At 34.3% G+C, this 19,754-nt stretch overlaps 2 protein-coding genes across 3 annotated transcripts in view; both read left to right on the forward strand.

Annotated features, from left to right (window-relative positions):
- The window catches only part of LOC126892035 (uncharacterized), a 573,784-nt gene that overhangs the window by 397,653 nt on the left and 156,377 nt on the right, over nt 1-19,754 (forward strand). The window lies entirely within an intron of this gene.
- LOC126892030 (farnesyl pyrophosphate synthase-like) overlaps nt 1-19,754 on the forward strand; it is a 46,766-nt gene that overhangs the window by 21,822 nt on the left and 5,190 nt on the right. The window contains exons 1-3 of one of the 2 annotated variants that reach the window (XM_050661445.1): nt 7,928-8,108; nt 15,009-15,300; nt 17,949-18,359. In XM_050661445.1, the coding sequence (XP_050517402.1) occupies nt 8,011-8,108; nt 15,009-15,300; nt 17,949-18,359 (801 nt within the window). In that variant the 5' untranslated portion in view covers nt 7,928-8,010. Of the gene's footprint in view, nt 1-7,927; nt 8,109-15,008; nt 15,301-17,948; nt 18,360-19,754 lie in introns of those variants that run through there. The other variant, XM_050661446.1, reaches the window with a different exon arrangement.

Consider the following 19,754-nt stretch of genomic DNA (forward strand, 5'->3'; position numbering starts at 1 on the left):
AGCGCTCCGAAATCTTTGTTTTAATTGTTGCTCTGTAACTCAGAAGATTTTAACGTTAAACCAAAAACACTCACATACAAATTCACTGTAATTTAATATGTATACCTGTATACCAATATTAATATCTGGAGTACACATATTTAATATCTGTACATAGATATTTTTCTCGATTTCCTTCGGCGGAAATTTTCCTCGAAAAATTCGGGTTTTCCAAACAAAATCTTTAATTTTCAACTAAAATTTAAGGAAAGTAATTATTTATCAATAATGAAATAACTTGGTGACAAATCTTTTTTGTCATGAGTGTCTTGAAGATATGAAAATTTGAATGTACAAAGAGGACCGGAATAAAAAGGTAATGGTTCAAAGATTGAAATCCTGTTGTTTATAACTCTGTCGCAAATGCCGGTCAAATTTGACCGGTTATACCTGGAACCACTCAATTCGATTTTTTTTTCTTCGAAGAAGAAGCCGTGCCCTTTTCAAGAGCGTTAACTTAATTTAATTTAATCTGATATTTTCTGAGGGGTTCCATTTGTTTATAAGCCAAAAAATTGTTTCTTTATACCATTCCTGAGACCGCTCAAATATGTAGTCCAATTTCAATTCTGTAAAGTACGTTGAATAGATATAGAGCGTTTTTATACGAATATCATAGTTATTCTCGACCGAAATTTTTTAATTAACAATTTAATTATTGCTAAACTATTGGTTAGATTGTCGCCGGCCTCCTGATATATAATCTACTAGGTATAAAAAATCTTTCAGTCACCAATTTATTAATTTATTGATAAATAATTACTTTCCTAAAATTTTAATTGAAAATTGCAGATTTTTTTGGGAAAACTCGGATTTTCCAAGTAAAATTTTTGTTGACGGAAATCGGAAAAAAATAACTTTGTGCAGAACTAAATTGCGGTGAATTTTTATTTGAGTGTTTTTAGTTTAAAGGAAAAATCTTAGGACTTACAGAGCACTAATTGAAAAAAATAAGATTGAGGAGTGCTAATTTGTTTATAAATAAAATAACATACTTTCTGCGGACTTGTCATATCCGATATTACTAATATATGCAATTTTAAGATTCGATTTTAGCAATAAAATAGCTGGTAAATAACTTTTCCCAAAATGACATTTTTTCGATAATTTGCCCAGACTATCAACAAACGTTGCGGTGGTTGCATAACCAGTAAATCCAATAGACAGGAGGACCAACCCAAATTCTGAGCAGTGTCAAAATGATAACGTTAATATCTCCAGTTGGAACTAATATCGAAATGAATAAGAATCGCTATAAATTACATCTGTCATGGCGGAGTCTAAATTAGATTGCGACATCGAAATGAATTAGAATCAGGCCCCTGTACTCACTTATGGAGCGGAAATATTTACAATAAAGGTATTAAACAAGATTCGCGTGACTCAGAGGGCTATGGAGCACCAGATGTTGGTTATCTCTCTAAAGTCACGCATCCATACAAGGGTGAACCCCGCTTCGTGAACCAGTTTGAATGCATACGGTATGAGCTCCTCTACATATAAACCCAAGCCGGTGGAATCGAAGAGGGTGATTGCCGAGTGGGGTTCACCGAGGTATCCACTATGTGGAGCTTCTACACGAAGCGGGGCTCACCCTTGTATGGATACGTACCTTGAAGGCACGTCTGTAAATATGATTTAACTTTTCAGTTCGTTAGCGCGGCAGATTACAAAAGGATTTTTTTTGGTCATAATTTCTTTAATGAGGAGTCTTAGAGTCTGAATTCTGTTTATTTTAGAGCCAGAATGTTTATACAAATACATTCCGTAGTAACGATAAGATTTTCAAGTGTCTTTGAGTTGAGGTTAAGTCGACAGAGCCGAGTTAACATTTTGATGTGAACCGAAAAAAACTGCTTACGAATATTGAGTATTTTTTTATTGGTCAAAAGAAGATCTACGCTTTTAGTGGGGTGTGACTTAGTAACCTACCCTGTCTATTCTATTGGTAGAAGAAATATTTGGTTTCTTTTAATTGGATAACTATCTGGTGATTGCCAGAATGGGAATGTAATTTCTGTGTTTGAAAGGGATCTTGTCTTGAATTCGGACGAGAGAAGTCAGTCAAGATCTAGCTACGTCAGAGTAGAGTTGCGGACCGATTGGTCTAGTCCGCGAGACAGTTTTGGTTTTTTCATGTAAGAAGTTGAGTTACCAGATGGAGTGAACTCCAATCTATTTAGTCTGTTTTCTTAGTGAGAAAGCAAATGTTGGTTACAGTGAATACCACGATAGTATGTTTTGTGTCTAGATCCGTGTATTAGAAGGAACAGTCTATTATGTTGTTCTTAAGAAGAAATTAATACAAGTTCGCGGAGCTAGTTTCCCAGCTTTATAATAAAAAATAAAAAACTTATTTTTTTTAGACAAAATTTTGCTATGTTCAAGTGAACAGTGTTTACATCGTTCCAATGTTGGAATGTTCCAATAAAAATCAATAATTAGCAGTTACCTTTTTGTAAAAATAAAACAAAAATTTTTGGAATTTTATTCTCATATCATAAAATTTTGTGAAACAGTACTCTAATTCAAACAAATGTAAAGTGTTGGGTAACAATAGTTCCAGCTGAGATATACCAGATCCACCTTAGCTCTAATCATCAATGCAGTCCCAGGTCACCAGGTACTCGTAATAAACTGTTTATTCTTTCTTTTGAACAATCATACTCGCGAAGGACTTAATTTTACTGATTCATTTCAATTCATTTTTACTTTCCTAATTTTTTTATAAATAAACGACTATTATGTTATAACTTTTATCAGTATTTTTTCTTTTCCACACTACATCTCCTATCCTTATTGTTTGAGAGGAGTACAGACAATTTTCGACCTCAATGGTAAGTACCAACCTACATCAGATGGAACGACACTGCAAGTAACTTTCTTTAATTTTGGATAAGCACATTGCAGTATTTTTATTTTGATTTATTAATTGCGCCCAATAATATCTTTTAATAATAAATGTTATTTTAAAAACCCACCCCTTTCAATCTCTGAAGACCGTAGCTTACCGGGGCATCACGAAAAGTAGCACCAAGAACATCATGCCTATGACCTATATCAATTTTGCACCTGTTTAGGATTGCTACATAACTACACTGTTTGAATATATTTTTTTGTTTATTTAATTTAACGTGTTTAGGCTGGCTACAACCTATGTTCAGCAGTGGACGCATACAGATTGATGACCTAATTTAAATTATTTTGAATCAACAATATTGATTAATCTTGGCAGGAAATTAAAAAAAAAAGTTTTTTTAGTCTATTTAATCCCCTCCTAAATCTCAACAATGTTGGAATGCAGCAATACAACACTGAACACCTTATATAGGGTGTCCCAAAAGTAGTGGAACGGTCGAATATTTCACGAACTAAACATCGGATCGAAAAACTAAAAAATACGTCTTCAATCATTTTCAAAAATCTATCCAATGACACCAAACACCAACCCCCACTACACCCCCTGGAGGTGGGGTGGAGGGTAACTTTAAAATCTCAAATGGAAACGACTAGTTTTTCTTGCAGATTTGGATTCGTTACATAAAAGTAAGCAACTTTTATTCAAGAAATTTTTTCGAACTGTGGATAGATGGCGCTATAATTGGGAAAAACGATTTATCCTGATACCATAGGTAAATTATAGAAACGGTCTAATATCTCGAGAAATACACTTCCAAATGAGAAACCAAAAAACAGGTTTTTAATATTTTTCGAAAACCTATTGACAAACACCAAAAATGACCCTCCAACCCACCCCCTGGAGACGGGGTGGGGGGTAAATTTAAAATCTTAAATAGCAACCCCTACTTTTTATTGCAGATTCGAATTCGTCATGAAAAATTAAGCAACATTTATTCGAAACATTTTTTAAAATTGCTGATAGATGGCGCTAATAAATCGTATTTTTCCAATTAAAGCGCCATCTATCAACAATTCTAAAAAATGTTTCGAATAAATGTTGCTTAATTTTTCATGACGAATCCGAATCTGTACTAAAAAGTGGGGGTATCTGTACTAAAAAGTACTATTTAAGATTTTAAAGTTACCCCCCACCCCACGTCCAGGGGGTGGGTTGGAGGGTCATGTTTAGTGTTATTCGATAGGTTTTCAAAAAGTATTAAAAACCTTTTTCTTTGGTTTCTCATTTGGAAGTGTATTTCTCGAGATATTAGACCGTTTCTATAATTTACCTATGGTATCAGGATAAATCGTTTTTCTCAATTATAGCGCCATCTATCCACAGTTCGAAAAAATGTCTTGAATAAAAGTTGCTTACTTTTACGTAACGAATCCAAATCTGCAAGAAAAATTAGGGGTTTCCATTTGAGATTTTAAAGTTACCCTCCACCCCACCTCCAGGGGGTGTAGTGGGGGTTGGTGTTTGGTGTTATTGGATAGATTTTTGAAAATGATTGAACACGTATTTTTCAGTTTTTCGATCCGATGTTTAGTTCGCGAAATATTCGACCGTTCCAATACTTTTGGGACACCCTGTATGAAGATGAGAAGATGAGGTGGCTTGGTGATATTAAAAGAATAACCGGAACAGATTGGAAATATGTTGCCCAGGATAGAAATCGATGGAAGGAGTTGGGAGAGGCCTATGTCCAAACGTAGACGATAGAAGGCTAAGAAGAAGAAGAAGAAATCACACCAGAAGTTTGTTTTATTCTTTATATTATGCCCCCATCTACCACGTAATTAAGCTGTAGATAACATTTTTTTAACTGAGCTAATTGCCTGGTCTAACAAATACAGTTAAGGTCATAATAACACTGTTAGATAAACAAAATGTAATTCTTTTTACATAAAACATATTGCCGTATCATGGAAGGTGTATACAAAAATTTACCAAACAAAAATTTTATTTACATTATTTCAAAGATGCCAAATTTCCTTCATATTTCTGGTAACCGCCCTTGCTTCTATCCATGTTGTTCCCCTTTATTGGTTTTCCTACGGTTTTATCCAATGTTAAATTGCAAAACAATTTTAATTATTATATTTTAAAGAAAATTACACAGTTTAACAACTATCAATAATATAGTAGAGGATCCGATATAAGGTCGATTTGCACCGATCTGTTTAATGGATAAAAATTATTGGATATGTAATTTAGCAAATTCACAATTACTAAAAACAAGGGTTGCCCCATCTAATCTTGTTCTAACTATATTTAATTAATAATTAAAAATGACATTTTTCTATGAATTAAAAATAATTCGACCGGGCAGATATTATTTCAGATTTTTTGGATCATTCTAAACAAAAAAAGGTCTTTTGTATTTTTTTTCTAAATTTGATCCTTTTCGAGTTATAAACAATTTAAAACTTAAAAAAGAAAGAAAGATGACAATTTTCAAGGCTCAAAAACACAAGTAAAAAATATGATTTTTATAATCATCGAGTACATTAATTCAAGTTCAAAGCTTTTTCTATCAGGTCCCGATAAGAATTTTAGCCATGTTTTATTCTAAAACATATTCTTTTAATTATTAATGAGGAACGTTTCTTATGGGGAGACGAGCATTAACAACTAAAAAACAATGTTTCAGAATGAAATAAGTCATAATCTTATCAAGAACTGATAGATTAAGGTTTGAACTTGAATTTAGGTACTTCGTAATTTCAAAAATTATATCTTACTTATGTTTTTGAGCCTTGAAAATCGTCATCTTTGGTTCTTTTTTCAGTTTTAAATTGTTTATAACTAGAAAACGATCAACTCTAGAGAAGAATTACAAAAGACCTTTTTTGTTTAGAATGACCTAGAAAAACTGAAATAATATCTGCCCATTCGATTTTTTTTAATTTATAAAGAATGTAATTTTTAATTATTAATTAATTATAGTTAGAACAAGATTAGATCGGGCACCCTTGTTTTTTGTAATTGTTTACATGCTAAATTACATATCAAATAATTTTTATCCATTAAACAAATCGACCTTATATCGTATCTTAGACTATTAAGATAACTTAATCGACAACGACAAAATACAATTTTAAATTGTTTAAGATATGAAAACAGTGTCTTAGACTTTTTTCAGAAAAAGTTTTCTTGAATATAATTTCTAAAAGATATATCAGTAAGGAAGAAAGTCAATATAAGTACACCTTAAATTGAATTAGTTAAATTGAATATTACAAATTATTTTTATCTACTCTATATATGTCTGATCCTGACGACTTAAACACCATTTGAAAGCTTAACTAAATCCTATTGATTTGATGTATTTGCGGTTCTCCTGTCTCTTCTTGAGCCGAAGATATATACCCCCAAAAAATACGCCGTTTTGTACCTACCAAGTCCTATAGCTGGCTTATGGGTGGTCAAAAGTCACAAACTACACCGGTTCTGAATCGGTCCTGACGCCCTCTTCAAACACAGAAAAAAAAAATTCAAATCGGTTTAACTTTTCCACACACTTACATACATATCCATCCACAAACATATTCCCTTTTTTAAATAAAAATTGAGTCATACTTTTGAGCTCGGTAACTTTTGAATGGTATAACCGATTTTCAAAATTAAACATGCGTTGGAAAGGTAATGATCAGTACTATCAGAAGCCGCAAAAGCCGGACTTAAATTATTGAAGTTTTTGGGAGTTTTGGAGACGAGAACGAAAAACAGACCCTAAATAGGAAGGACCGTAAAATCCAAACGCCTTGGACCAAAATGGATGGTTGACATATGAATGGGTGAGTCTTTTCTTGAACTGTAAGATGGGGGTTGGCCCAATTTTCAATTCAGTCAGATTTAGAAAATCGAAAATTTCGTGTATACATATAATTATAGTGTCGCATGTAGGGGGGTTTGGGTGTGCGCCACTGGCGAGAACTGCCGTTCTCTGGTAACATTTTTCATTGCGTTTATTACGGCCGTGTGTTCTATAGTGTCGAAAGCTTTTTCGTAGTCTACATAGTCTGGTAAAAGGTATATTAGTTTAAAAAGACCCTATAGGGCTACAAACATAGAAACAAAACGTTTTCGCTCTGTAACAAGAGCATCATCAGTTAGCATTAGTTGCCTGTCACCTCTCATAACATAATGACCTAATTCATTATTACCTAGTAACCCACTTACCACGTGTGGGAGTCATATGTTGCCCTAAAGCCACATCCATAGGAATTATATCCATCCTTTGGATTTTACGATGTTTACATTTATATAAGACTTTCGGTCTATTTTTAATAGGTTTTAACCTTTGTATTTTTGGGTGGCTCACCATGTTCTTGTACCACTGATGATGCTCTTGTTACAGAGCGAAAACGTTTTGTTTCTATGTTTGTAGCCCTATAGGGGCTTTTTAAACTAATATACCTTCTACCAGGACAAAAATTTTTTATTAAATTTTACTTGAATATTTAATACTTGAATATCTGTTGTCTACTGTAATTGATTATCCAGGGAAAAATAGACAGTAAGCGAGGGCCAGGCAGGAGAAGACACTCGTGGCTCTAAAATCTGCGGAAGTGGTTCGGGCTAACATCGATAGAACTATTTAGAAGTGTCGTAAGCAAGATCAGAATTGCCATGTTAATAGCCAACGTTCGCAACCTCGTAACGGGTGGGACACTTGTACAAGAAGAAGAAGAAGAAGAAGAAGAAGAAGAAGAAGAAGAAGAAGAAGAAGAAGAAGAATAAGAAGAAGAAGAAGAAGAAGAAGAAGAAGAAGAAGAAGAAGAAGAAGAAGAAGAAGAAGAAGAAGTCTCTACAAGCTATAGATTACTTTGGTCTCAAATAGTGACGTATTTTACCGTACCAGTTAGTAAACCACAAATCGTCGTGTTAAAGCAGCCATAACGGCAGTAATAAATATAAATGTTGATACGCCACTGAAAATTTTTGCTAATGATTAAAATTAGATTAGAAAGAAAAAACATGTTTGTTTACATGAGACATATTAGGAAGCGGGCAAAAATAAAACAAGTCGTAAAGTAGACTATAGATTAGTGTTTGATGCTAAAATGTTAAAGAAAATCTTTCAACGTGATATTCCAAAACATGCCCTTAAAATTATCAATAGATCGTGCCAAAAACGAAGGCTCACAAGCCAAACTAGAAGGTATGTACATGTTGTAATTACAGAATTTAGAAAACCTTTAGTTGTCTTCTTCTTCTAACGGTGCCTTTTCCTTAAGGACGTTGGCCATTACATTTTAGTCTTATTAGGCCTATTTAGTCTTATTAGCAGCCGCCCTGAATAATTATATGGAGGTCCATTTGTCAGGTATTTGTCCATTGTTGTAGGTTTTTAAGCCAAGTGTAGAAAATTGTCTTTTGTACAATAGTTTTTGTAGTTCTAATATTTTAATAATAACTTCTAATATTTTTCTATCCCCCTAAACTAAAACCCTACGCTCTCAGCACACATGCTGCCCTAATGATATATTCTGCGCTTGTCTGATTTTATTTACAAACCCAAAATCGTATACCTAACTTGCTCTAGTTCCCTTCGCCCCTAAAACAAAGACTTCATCTCCAACTTCTGAGCGAATAAGATGTAAAAAGTGCGTTCCTCGCTTCCCCACTGGAAGCACGCTAAATCTGACGCTTTTCTAATGAAAGCAAGTCATTATTAATCAAGTTAGTATGTATTAAATTCAGTTATTGTGCATCTGAACTGTAAGTACCTGAATTATAAAATTAAATTAGAAGAAGTACCAATTGATCACCTCATCACCTCTGTACAAAATTACGGCACCAAGCTGCAGCATTGCAGGGTTGCCGGTTTTATAAATAAACTTTTTTGTTCTACCGCATGTCAATATAGTTAAGAACATTTGTATAAAATTAGGTATAGGTGATTAGTTGGCAAAATAACTTTTATTACTTTTAATTTCTCATTATTTCCTGTTCTTGTCCATTTTATTTACTTCTTGTAAAAATTTGTGTCTAATACTATTTGTGTCTAATACAAAAATAAACTATGTCAATTTAAGTTTGATTTATTAATCTTATTATTATCTACTTATTATTCTACTATTAGCTGTCCCCTATTGATACTAACGTATAATTTTGCAATCAATTGGTTGCTGGTCCTTCGTAGTCCTATATATTTTGATCTACCAAATGTAGGAAGGTGAGAATATTATTTTTTTACAACTATTTTATGTTTACAAACTTTTAGAACCAGCCCCTCTCACTCCTCTTTCCCCTACACCAAGAGTTGCGCCTTCTTCCTCTACCCTTTTGCTATTAGGGAGTTTTTGTAACTACCTAACGCAACGTATCTCCCTATACGTAAAGCACTGACGTACCGTAAGAATGATGAACGTTAATAGGTACTAGTTTTTGTAACTGCCTAACGTAACGTAAAGTCGTTTTTAAATTCCGTTGACATTAAAAAAATAAAACAATGTTTACACAATATAGATACAATTAATATACAAATATAAAAAAAAGGTAAAGGTGAATGATGAAATTGTATGGTTTTAACATGGTTTTAATTGCTTCTATTTAAATATAAAAATATTATTTTTCCTTGGTTTTAAATTTTTTGTATTTTTGTTTATACCTACTTTTTAGTTGTAAATTATTGTACCTACATCAGAATTCCAGTATAATGTAAATAGTTTGTTCATATTTATTTAAAAATTTTACTGAAATTAGGTCATTTGTTTATCTACTTAGTTATTGTGGTGATTACTGTATTTCTTAAGGGGATGGTTACGTATTTTCGGCTGCAATGGTATTTAAATGGGGATTCATTTTTTTCGAATCCTGAGAAAACTAATAAGTATTTTTGAAAAATTTAAACGCTGAAGGAAAGATTACATTCTTACCGAGCCGAGGGCCGAAAGTCCCTGAAAACTTCTATAATGTTGTGAAAATCTAAGAGAAAATGTAGTGTGATTTTTAATTTCAAATATCTCATTCAAAAGAAACTTTTTATTCATTCTAAGGGACTTTCGGCCTTCGGTAATAAAGTAACCTTTCATTCTGCGTTTAAATTTTTCAAAAATATTTATTATTTTTCTCAGGATTCGAAAAAAATTATTACATTTAAAATACATTGAAAACTTTGACAGGCGTCAAAATGTTCCTTTCCTCTTAAATACAAGATTTGTTTATTTTGCTTTATTAATAGACAACTTAAAAAACAATCAAATTTTAAATTATGAAGTTCCAATTTCCAATAACAAACTTAGAATAATTTTACTCAAATAGACTAAATGAATATAACCTTAAATGTTTATACACGGGCAATCCTCTGATACTCTGATGAAATTTTGATTTGGTAGGTCTTCTTCTTAGGGTGCCTGTCCGTTCCGAACGTTGGCGATCATTCTGGCTATGATGATTTTGTTAGTTGCTATACGGAATAATTGTGTTGAGGTCTTTCTATACCATGCTCTCAGGTTAGCAAGCCAGGATATTCTTCTTCGTGCTGGGGCCCTTTTTCCTTCAATTTTAACTTGTAAAATGCACTGGAGTAGCTTGTATCTGCCCTGATTTCTCATTATATGCCCCCAGTACTGCAGCTTACGGCCCTTCACGATGTTGACTAAATCTGCGGTTGTGTTCATCCTCCGTAGTACTTCTTCATTGGCGACTTTGTATACTCATTTCTAATCTTATCCTTCTTTATCACTCCACTCATCCATCTAAGCATTCTCATTTCCGCCACATGCATTCGTTGTTCCTCTTTCTTTTCACTGCCCAACATTCAGTTCCGTACATCATAGCCGGTCTTATGGCTGTTTTATAGAATTTCCCCTTCAGCTTCATTGGAATTTTTCTGTCACACAACACACCACTTGTTTTTTCCACTTTATCCATCCAGCCCTAATTCTACTGCATGCATCTCCATCTATTTCTCCATTACTCTGTAATACCGATCCTACGTACTTAAAACTATTGCTTTTCACAAACATTTCACCATCCAAAGATACCATTATATTTGTAGTAAATCCATCTTTAAATGAACATTCCAAATACTCTGTTTTTGTCCTACTAAGTTTTAAATCTTTTTCCTCAAGAGCTTGTCTCCACTGTTCTAGTTTTTGTTCTAAGTCTCTTTCACTATTTCCTATTAACACTACATTATCAGCATACATTAGGCACCATGGAACGATACCCTGTAGTTTCGCTGTTATCTGGTCCAAAACTAATGAGAATAAATTAGACTAAGCACCGAGCCTTGGTGCAATCCTACTTTCACCTGAAATTTATCAGTCTCTCCCACACCTGTCCTAACATTAGTCGTTACTCCCTCATACATATCTCTCACAATCTTTACATATTCGCCAGGGATTCCTATCTTATTGAGTGCCCACCACAGAATCTCTCGAGGAACTCTATCATATGTTTTCTCAAGATCAATGAATACCATATGAGCGTTGGTCTCTTTATTCCTGTATTTTTCCATCAGTTGTCTTACAATGAAAATTGCATCTGTTGTTGATCTGCCCTGCATAAAGCCAAATTGATTATCGGATATTTCGGTTTCTTCACGTTTCCGTCTATCAATTACTCTCTCCCATATTTTCATGGTGTGGCTAAGTAGTTTTATAGCCCTGTAGTTTGTACATTATTGTATGTCTCCCTTGTTTTGTAGACAGGTACTAATATACTGTTTCTCCTTTCGTCTGGCATTTGTCCAACTTCCACAATTCTATTAAATAGACCTGCTAGCCAACTTATTACTGTCTCTCCCAATGCTCTCCATACTTCCCCAGGAATGTCATCTGGTCCGAATACTTTTCCTTTCTTTATTTTTTGAAGTGCTTGAGCCACTTCCTCGTTTGTTATTCTGGTATCCAATGTTGTTACTGTCTCCATTAACTCCACAGGCTCTCTGTCAAATTCTTGATTTAATAAACTGTCAAAATACTTTCTCCATCTCTTTTTGACATCCTTTTCGTGAATTAGTATTTTATTATTTTCATCTCGTATACATCTAATATGATTAAAATCTCTTGCTTTCTTTGCTCTCTCTTTGGCTATTTCATATATATTTGCTTCGCCTTCCCTGGTATCGAGTTGATCGTATACGCTTGAAGGGTTTGGATACGCTTCTGCTTTAGCTTTTGCTACTGCTACTTTCACTTCCTTTTTGGCGACCATATAGTTTGGAGATCTATTTCCGATCTGGTTTCTTTCCACTTTTTATATAATTTTCCCTTCTCTTTTATTTTTCCTTGTACTTCATTTGACCACCACTAAGTCTCTTTATCCTCAAACTTCTTTCCTGACGTTTTCCCAAGTATTTCAATAGCCGCCTCTCTAATATTATTGGCCATTTTTTTTTTCAAATTGTGTTAGGGCTTCCTTTCATTTTCCAACATATTTTTTCTACTATTCTTTCCCTGAATAGACCTTCTTTCTCATCTTTTAACATCCACCACTTGATTTTTTGTGGTCCTATCCGATATTTTTGTTTAGTTCCGCTTTTTACTTCGATGTCCAGAACAAGCAGCTTATGTTGTTGGCTTACTGTCTCACTAACTATTACCTTACAGTTCTTGCATTCATGTATGTCTTCTTTCCTTATCATGAAGTAGTCTATTTGGGATTGATGTTGTCCACTTTTATAGGTAATAAGTTGAGTTTCTCTATTTTTAAAGAATGTGTTAACAATCGCCATATCCAATGCTGTTGCTAATTCAAGCATGTCATCTCCAGCTTCATTTCTAATTCCAAAACCTAATCCCCCATGTATTGTTTCATATCCTGTTTTGGCTTGGCCCACATGTGCATTGAAATCCCCTCCTATTATAACTTTCTCCTCTGCTGGAATATCACTTGGTACGTTTCCTAATTGGTTATAGGAAGCTCTTCTTTAATTCTTACCCAGACCTGTTGAAGGAGCACACACTCACACAATGTGATGATTGATACCAAACTAAGTTTCAAGCAGCAGGTAGAATATGTGAGTGCTAAAGCGTCAGTAGTCAGAACAACCTTGTCACGGCTAATGCCGAATATAGGTGGCCCAAAACAAAGCAGAAGAATGTTACTGTCGTCAGTAATAACATCAGTATTAACCTACGGAATATCCATTTGGGCTGACGCCCTCGGAACTCAAAAATCACGGAGGAAGATTGCATCAGTGTATCGCTTGAGCGCATTGAGAGTTGCCAGCGCATTCCGCACAGTATCAGATGATGCAATACACGTCATAGCCGGAATGCTACCCATTGGAATATTAGCTGAAGAAAGGAAGACCCTTTATCAACAAAGAAATGAGAGAGATGAGAGAGGTGAACATAGAAGAACAGAACGCCAAAACAGCATTAGACGATGGCAAATACAGTGGGATTCCACAACAAAAGGCAGATGGACACATCGTCTTATACCACAGCTAAATCTCTGGCTGAATCGCAAACATGGTGAGGTCAATTACTATTTGACGCAGATGCTCTCAGGGCATGGCTGCTTTCGAGCATACTTATACCGCTTTAAACATGACGACTCTCCAGAGTGCCCATCCTGTCTCGGAATAAGTGAAGACGTGGAGCACGTCTTCTTCGTGTGTCCTCGTTTCAACTTGCTGCGAAATTCTCTGGAAATTATCATCAACCAACAAATAAGACCAGAGACCTTAGTAGGAACGATGCTTTCATCGACAGCAGCTTGGGATGCCATAAGCACCTTTGCGATGCAAGTCCTCCAGGAACTTCGTCGAATTGAAAGAACACGAGCAGAAAATAGAGACGATTAGAAGAAAACTTTGACAACATGAAGAAAGAGTAATAAAATAAAATCTAGATCCTCCCCCCGCGCAGTAATACCTCACGGTAGGTCCGCGGGGGAAACAGAGGCAGAAGAAAGGGGACGGGTTTTAGTCGGTATTGTAACTCACGAGTCCGACATACCAGGCTGGTCATCTAGTCCTGATGATACGTAAATGTATTTCCTACCTCTACAAAAAAAAAAAAAAAAAAAAAAAAAAAAAAACACACACACACACACACACACACACAACATTCAATACCTCTGTATTAATTACAAATTTCACTGACATCATACTATCAGCAATTATACCAACTCCATTACTAGTGTTACTACTCCCTACATACCACAATTTGTATCCTTCACCTAGTTATTTCGCCCTTTGTCCTTTCCACCTAGTTTCTTGAATACAAGCAATTTGAACTCTTCTTCGTTTGAGCGCATCCACTAACTCCAGACTCTTACCTGTAAGACTACCAAGATTCCAAGACCCTATACTGATTTTTCTAACATATAATGGTGTTCCCCCTGAGATAGTCCTCACCCGGAGATCCGAACGGAGGCTCATTTTACTTTCGGAATATTTTACCTCAGGAGATGCCATCATTTCAGTATAAGGTATATTTCTTTTGTCTTGTTATATTTCATTATTTTTGTGATGTAATAAACCACCACATAATGCCACAACAAATGTTATTTATAGTATCATGCCACAACCTATCAAATTCAATACATATATCAAAATTTGAAATGATTGCTTTACTAAATTTTTCCTTCTTTCAGATAATGTTCAACCCTCAGGAAGTTAAAGGTAATTTTTATATCTAAACAACAAGCTCCAACTTCCAAGTAACTCAACAATCTTTTACTCTCTACAAAAATTTAAGTCGGATTTCGGCGTGGAAATTACAAATTATATTGTCGAAATAATAAAGACGCTAATCAAATTTCTAACTTCTAAGAAAGGCATTGAATAGAAAGTTAAACCTTTGCCCGTTGCTGTTATTATTGTTCTCTTTATTGACATACAAATTTGTTGCATTTGCATTTTTTGTTGACATTGATGTCGAAATAAGAAACGGACAGGAAAAGGCTTGCTTCTCTAACCTTAATGTATGCAACCCGTCATTACATTACGAATCCAAAAATTGTTCGTGGAGCGAAAAATCCTGAACATGTCCAGGATAAGTTTACGTTAACGTCTGCGTCTTGGAAACTAATCCCGAACTTACTATGAATACGTTCAGGTTATACAGCGCGAATACTACTTATATAGTTCTTTTTTCAGACACCCAGCTTTCGAACGATCTCCAGTATATTTCAAAGAAGAGGAAGTTATTCTAAATAAACTTATCCCACAAATTCGCGAAGATGTTATAGATGAATCGTTGGTTTACTATAATAATATGCAAAAACTTAGAAGACACTTCGAAAACCTTTTCACTCACCAGGTGGAAAATCTAAAGTCGAAGTATATGCCATCTGCTGCAATAACGATTAATTTTTACAAACATTTTAAAAAGGACTACACGGAAGAAGAGTTGATGAAGGTCGGGATTCTGGGATGGTGCTTTAAACTGGTAAAATGCATGTTTTTTATATTCTAAACTTTTTATTACTGCCGCTGAGAAAGAGTGTGACGTGTTGGGAGAAATCTGGCAACACTGCCTGATACATCAACTCTCTCTTTCTCTCTCTTACTCCACCACTTTCACCTCGCTGCATTGCTCAGTGTCGGTCTAGCAGCCTTCGAAGATGGAGGTCAACATTGATGTTACCATCAATGTGAAATTCATGTTGTGATACGTGTTCTAGCTATGGGCTATGGGTAAAAATGCATATCTGTTCTCGATGTTCGCAACGAACGGAAATTCACGATAAAGATGGGAGCGGAAGGCCTTTAACCCGGCACCTGCCACGTGGGGTGCTACCAGCACCCCATAACACATTTTCATTAAATATTTGGTATTTCAAGTTTGTTAACCGTGCTGTGCGTCATAGTAGCTTTCTATAATATTATATAGCATAGATCTGTTTGCGTTTGAAGTGGTTATTTAGTGTTATTCTGAACTTGTAGCTCTAAAGTCGAATCGGGGTGTCATCATCTGGCAGTTTAAGTTTTAAATTTTTTTTTGTGTTTTTAGTAAACAGGTCAGATTTACATTTTTTATTGTAATAACTGATTTAAATTATTAATATAGTCTCTATACTCAATAAATCTTAATTTTTTTTGGATATTTTACTTCACTTCTATTTCATGGGTTGATACTTGCTAATTTGCTTATAACACCTTTTTAATTTTATTTCTTAACTTCTATAATATATTATTAGCTAATAAAATAATAAATCATGTTTTTTTATATTCTTGTATAACTCAACACATTATTTTGTTTATAAACAAGTAGATCACAGAAAATGTTTAAGGGGTGCTGTGAGCACCCCACGTGGCAGTTGACGTCTTGCAAAGCCACGTGGCAGGTGCCGAGTTAAATTTAAATCAATGGAAAAATTCCAATAGTTGGCTGTATACCATAGTTTAAAAAACTCATACAGAAGTAAAAACTTCAAGTTGTATACTGGTATAAAATGATTTATTACAAAAACTTCATAAAATGTCGTGCAAAACGTTTTCGTTCTAATTCAGAACATCTTCAGTGCCTAGAATGAAGTATTTCCACGTTAGATTAAGGCAAGAAAGGTTAAAATTGTGACTGTTAATTAGAAAAACATGTGGAGAATACTTACATTCTGCTAAGTAGTTGAAACTAGCACACTAATTAAAGTGGTAACATCATAATATATGGTTTACATGTTAGATTTAATAAAAATATGGTGAATACCAGCCGATGTTAAAAGATTAAAATCAGTACATGCTCAAAGGGCAACATGCTTCCCTGCTTGAAAAACTAGGTACTAGCCAGTTCAATGGGCACAGACCAACTGATAAAATAGGAAATGTACTTTCAATATGACATGACAGAGAGTTCAAAATAAAAGAGGAAGAAAAGAAAGAAAAGATGAAGAAGAAGAAATGAAAGGAGAAGAAAAGAAAAGAAAGAAAAGAAGAAAAGACAGAAGAAGAGAAATAAGAAAGGAAAGAGGAACAAAGAAGAAGAATCGAAACTGTGTTAAGAATGGGATAGTGAAGGAGGGAAGAGTGAAGGAAAAGAGACGATGCAAGTTGAGATGTGTGTTCATGGGTAATTAGTAAGGAAATAGAAGAATGTTAAAAAACTAGTGGGGTGGTGGAAAAGAGGGAACAGGTAATGAATAGAAGAAACGGAAAAGGAATATGGGAAAATAATAAGATGAACCAAAGTTGGGTTATGGGAATAGTTGTCGATGGATAGGAGTAAAAGGTCGATTTAGAGTAGCTTGACGATTAACACAATTAGGGCTAGTCCTCATGTCTCTAGAAATCTCTAGGTCCTCGTACAAAACCAACCGTAAAGTGTTATTGTCTTGAATGTTGTGGATTAATTTAACACCATCAGGGATGCTGAGACGGTAATTATTAACTTAAATTAATCCACAACATCCAAGACAAGAACACTCTACGGTTGGAGTTACCACTTTAATTAGTGTGCTAGTTTCAACTACTTAGCAGAATGTAAGTATTCTCCACAATTTTTTCTCATTAACAGTCACAATTTTAACCTTTTTTGCCTTAATCTAACGTGGAAATACTTCATTCTAGGCACTGAAGATGTTCTGAATTAGAACGAAAACATTTTGCACGACATTTTATGAAGTTTTTGTAATAAATCATTTTATACCAGTATACAACTTGAAGTTTTTACTTTTGTATGAGCCATTAAATTCATCTTGAATTTCCGTTCGGTTTTTATTAAGTTCTCTACACCGTTTGCGAACATGTTGAACAGATATGTACTTTTACCAATAAACTTCGATTCACTGATGATGAATGTCAATAGATGAAACTATTTAAAAAACGTATCAGAGCATGAATTTACATTGGCGGTAATAGCGAGCGTGACCTCCATCTTCAAAGGCTGCTAGACCGATACTGAGCAATGCAGCTCAGACGAAAATGTCAGGGTGAGAGAGATGGAGAGTTGATGTGTAAGACAGTGTTGCCAGAGTTCTCCCAGCTCGTCGCTCTTTTCTGTTTCTCGGCGATACAAGGAACCTTGTTTTACGAATGAACCTACTATTATTCTTCATTAGTTTATTGTGTATTGATTTTTATAAGTTATATAATTTTTAGCAAGACATCTCTTTGATTATGGTTGATGACATCATGGATGAATCAGAATTCCGTTACAATAAACCAGTCTGGTACAGAGAAGTGGGAGTAAAGCAAGCCATCATAGACTCCCTAATTTTTGAACATTGTTCTAGCTACCTACTTTTAAAATATTTTTCTGATCTCAAGTATTTTCCTCAAATTCAAAAAGAACTGCTCCAGAACATAGCAACTGCTAATTCTTCACAAATACTAGAACTTGACGATTTTCCGTTAGAAGACTATGAAAAATATGAAAATTTAGTGAAGTCTTATCCGTTTTTTGTACATTCAGTCACATCTGTTATGTATATGGTTGATGTTGATGACCCTCATCTTCACTCCATAGCGAAGAAGATGTGTATGGATATTTCTATATTTGGAAAAAGATATGTAAGTATGCCATCATCATTATACCATCAACAGCTATTAGTCCAGGAACCAAAGCTTTTCAACTCGCAATTTTTACAGAATGGATCAATTTGCTTGAAAATTTGAGAATAAGTAGTGGATAGTCCATGGATCAAAATCTATATGATGCCGACAAGCGCTTTTACAATGGGGGTGGTTGCCACCCCATCTCGGGGGGTGGGAATTTTTTATTATATTTTGACCGTAAAAGTTAATAAAAACATACATTCTAAGCAAAAAATATTCTATACATTTTTTTGATAAAATTAATAGTTTTTGATTTATTCGCTATCGAAAGTGTTAGTTTTATATCTAAAAAATCAAGGTTTTCGATGGTATAATAGCATCTGTAAAAATATTAGTACATTTGAACGTTGAAAGGTGACTCATATTTTTTTGCACAAATTGCTTAATATTGCTATTAAAAATAACTCATATAATAATACTTGAGTTACCCTCTCACTCAAAAAGGTCCGGAACATTGTTTAAATAATCAAAATGTCAAAAAATGAAGGAAAAATTCGATTTTTTTCTTCGTTTTTTGATTGTAACTTTAAAAAAAGTATTCATTTCCGAGAAAAGTTGTACTAATATAAAAGTTGCGTAATTAAATTTACTACAATATAAAATTAGCTAAAAATTTTAAAAATTGTCACCCTTGTTGCAAAATAGCAATAATTGCGAAAAAACCACAAAAAAACGAGTATTCGCATTTTACGTTTTTCAACTATTTATGCTACACTCTCTTCTTCTTCTTCAGGTGCCGTCCTCGTTCCGAAGTTTGGCTATCATCAAGGCTATGCGTATTTTTGATACCGTAGATCTAAATAATTGGCAGCTGCAGCACTTGTACCAATCTCTTAAATTCTCCAACCATGAATGTTTTCTTGTGCCAATGGATCTTTTACCTATTATTTTTCCCTGAATAATTAATTGTAGTAGCTGGTACTTTTGTCCCCTCATTATATGTCCCAAGTATTGCAGTTTTCGTTTTTTAATAGTAAGCGCAAGTTCTTTTTCTTTTTGCATCCTTCGCAACACTTCCATGTTTGTCACTCTCTCTGTCCACGATATTCTCAGTATCCTGGGGTACATCCACATCTCGAATGCTTCTATTTTCCTTGTATCGATCTTTTTCAGTGTCCAAGCTTCCATTCCATAGAAAATTCCATGCCATGCTACACTTAAGACCTACTTATTTCACCCAAAAAACCTTATGATACAGTAAAACAATACTGTAAAGTTCATTAAGATCGGTTTAATAGATTTTGCAAAATAAATTTTACAATCCAGCTTTCGCAAAAAAAATGCATTTTTTCAAAATGTTGCAGGACTGAAAATAAAGCAGAGAGCAAGTTGATTTTTTTTCTACGTATA

This window comes from Diabrotica virgifera, chromosome 9 (genome assembly GCF_917563875.1).
Source record: "Diabrotica virgifera virgifera chromosome 9, PGI_DIABVI_V3a".
Classification (NCBI taxonomy): Eukaryota; Metazoa; Arthropoda; class Insecta; order Coleoptera; family Chrysomelidae; genus Diabrotica; species Diabrotica virgifera.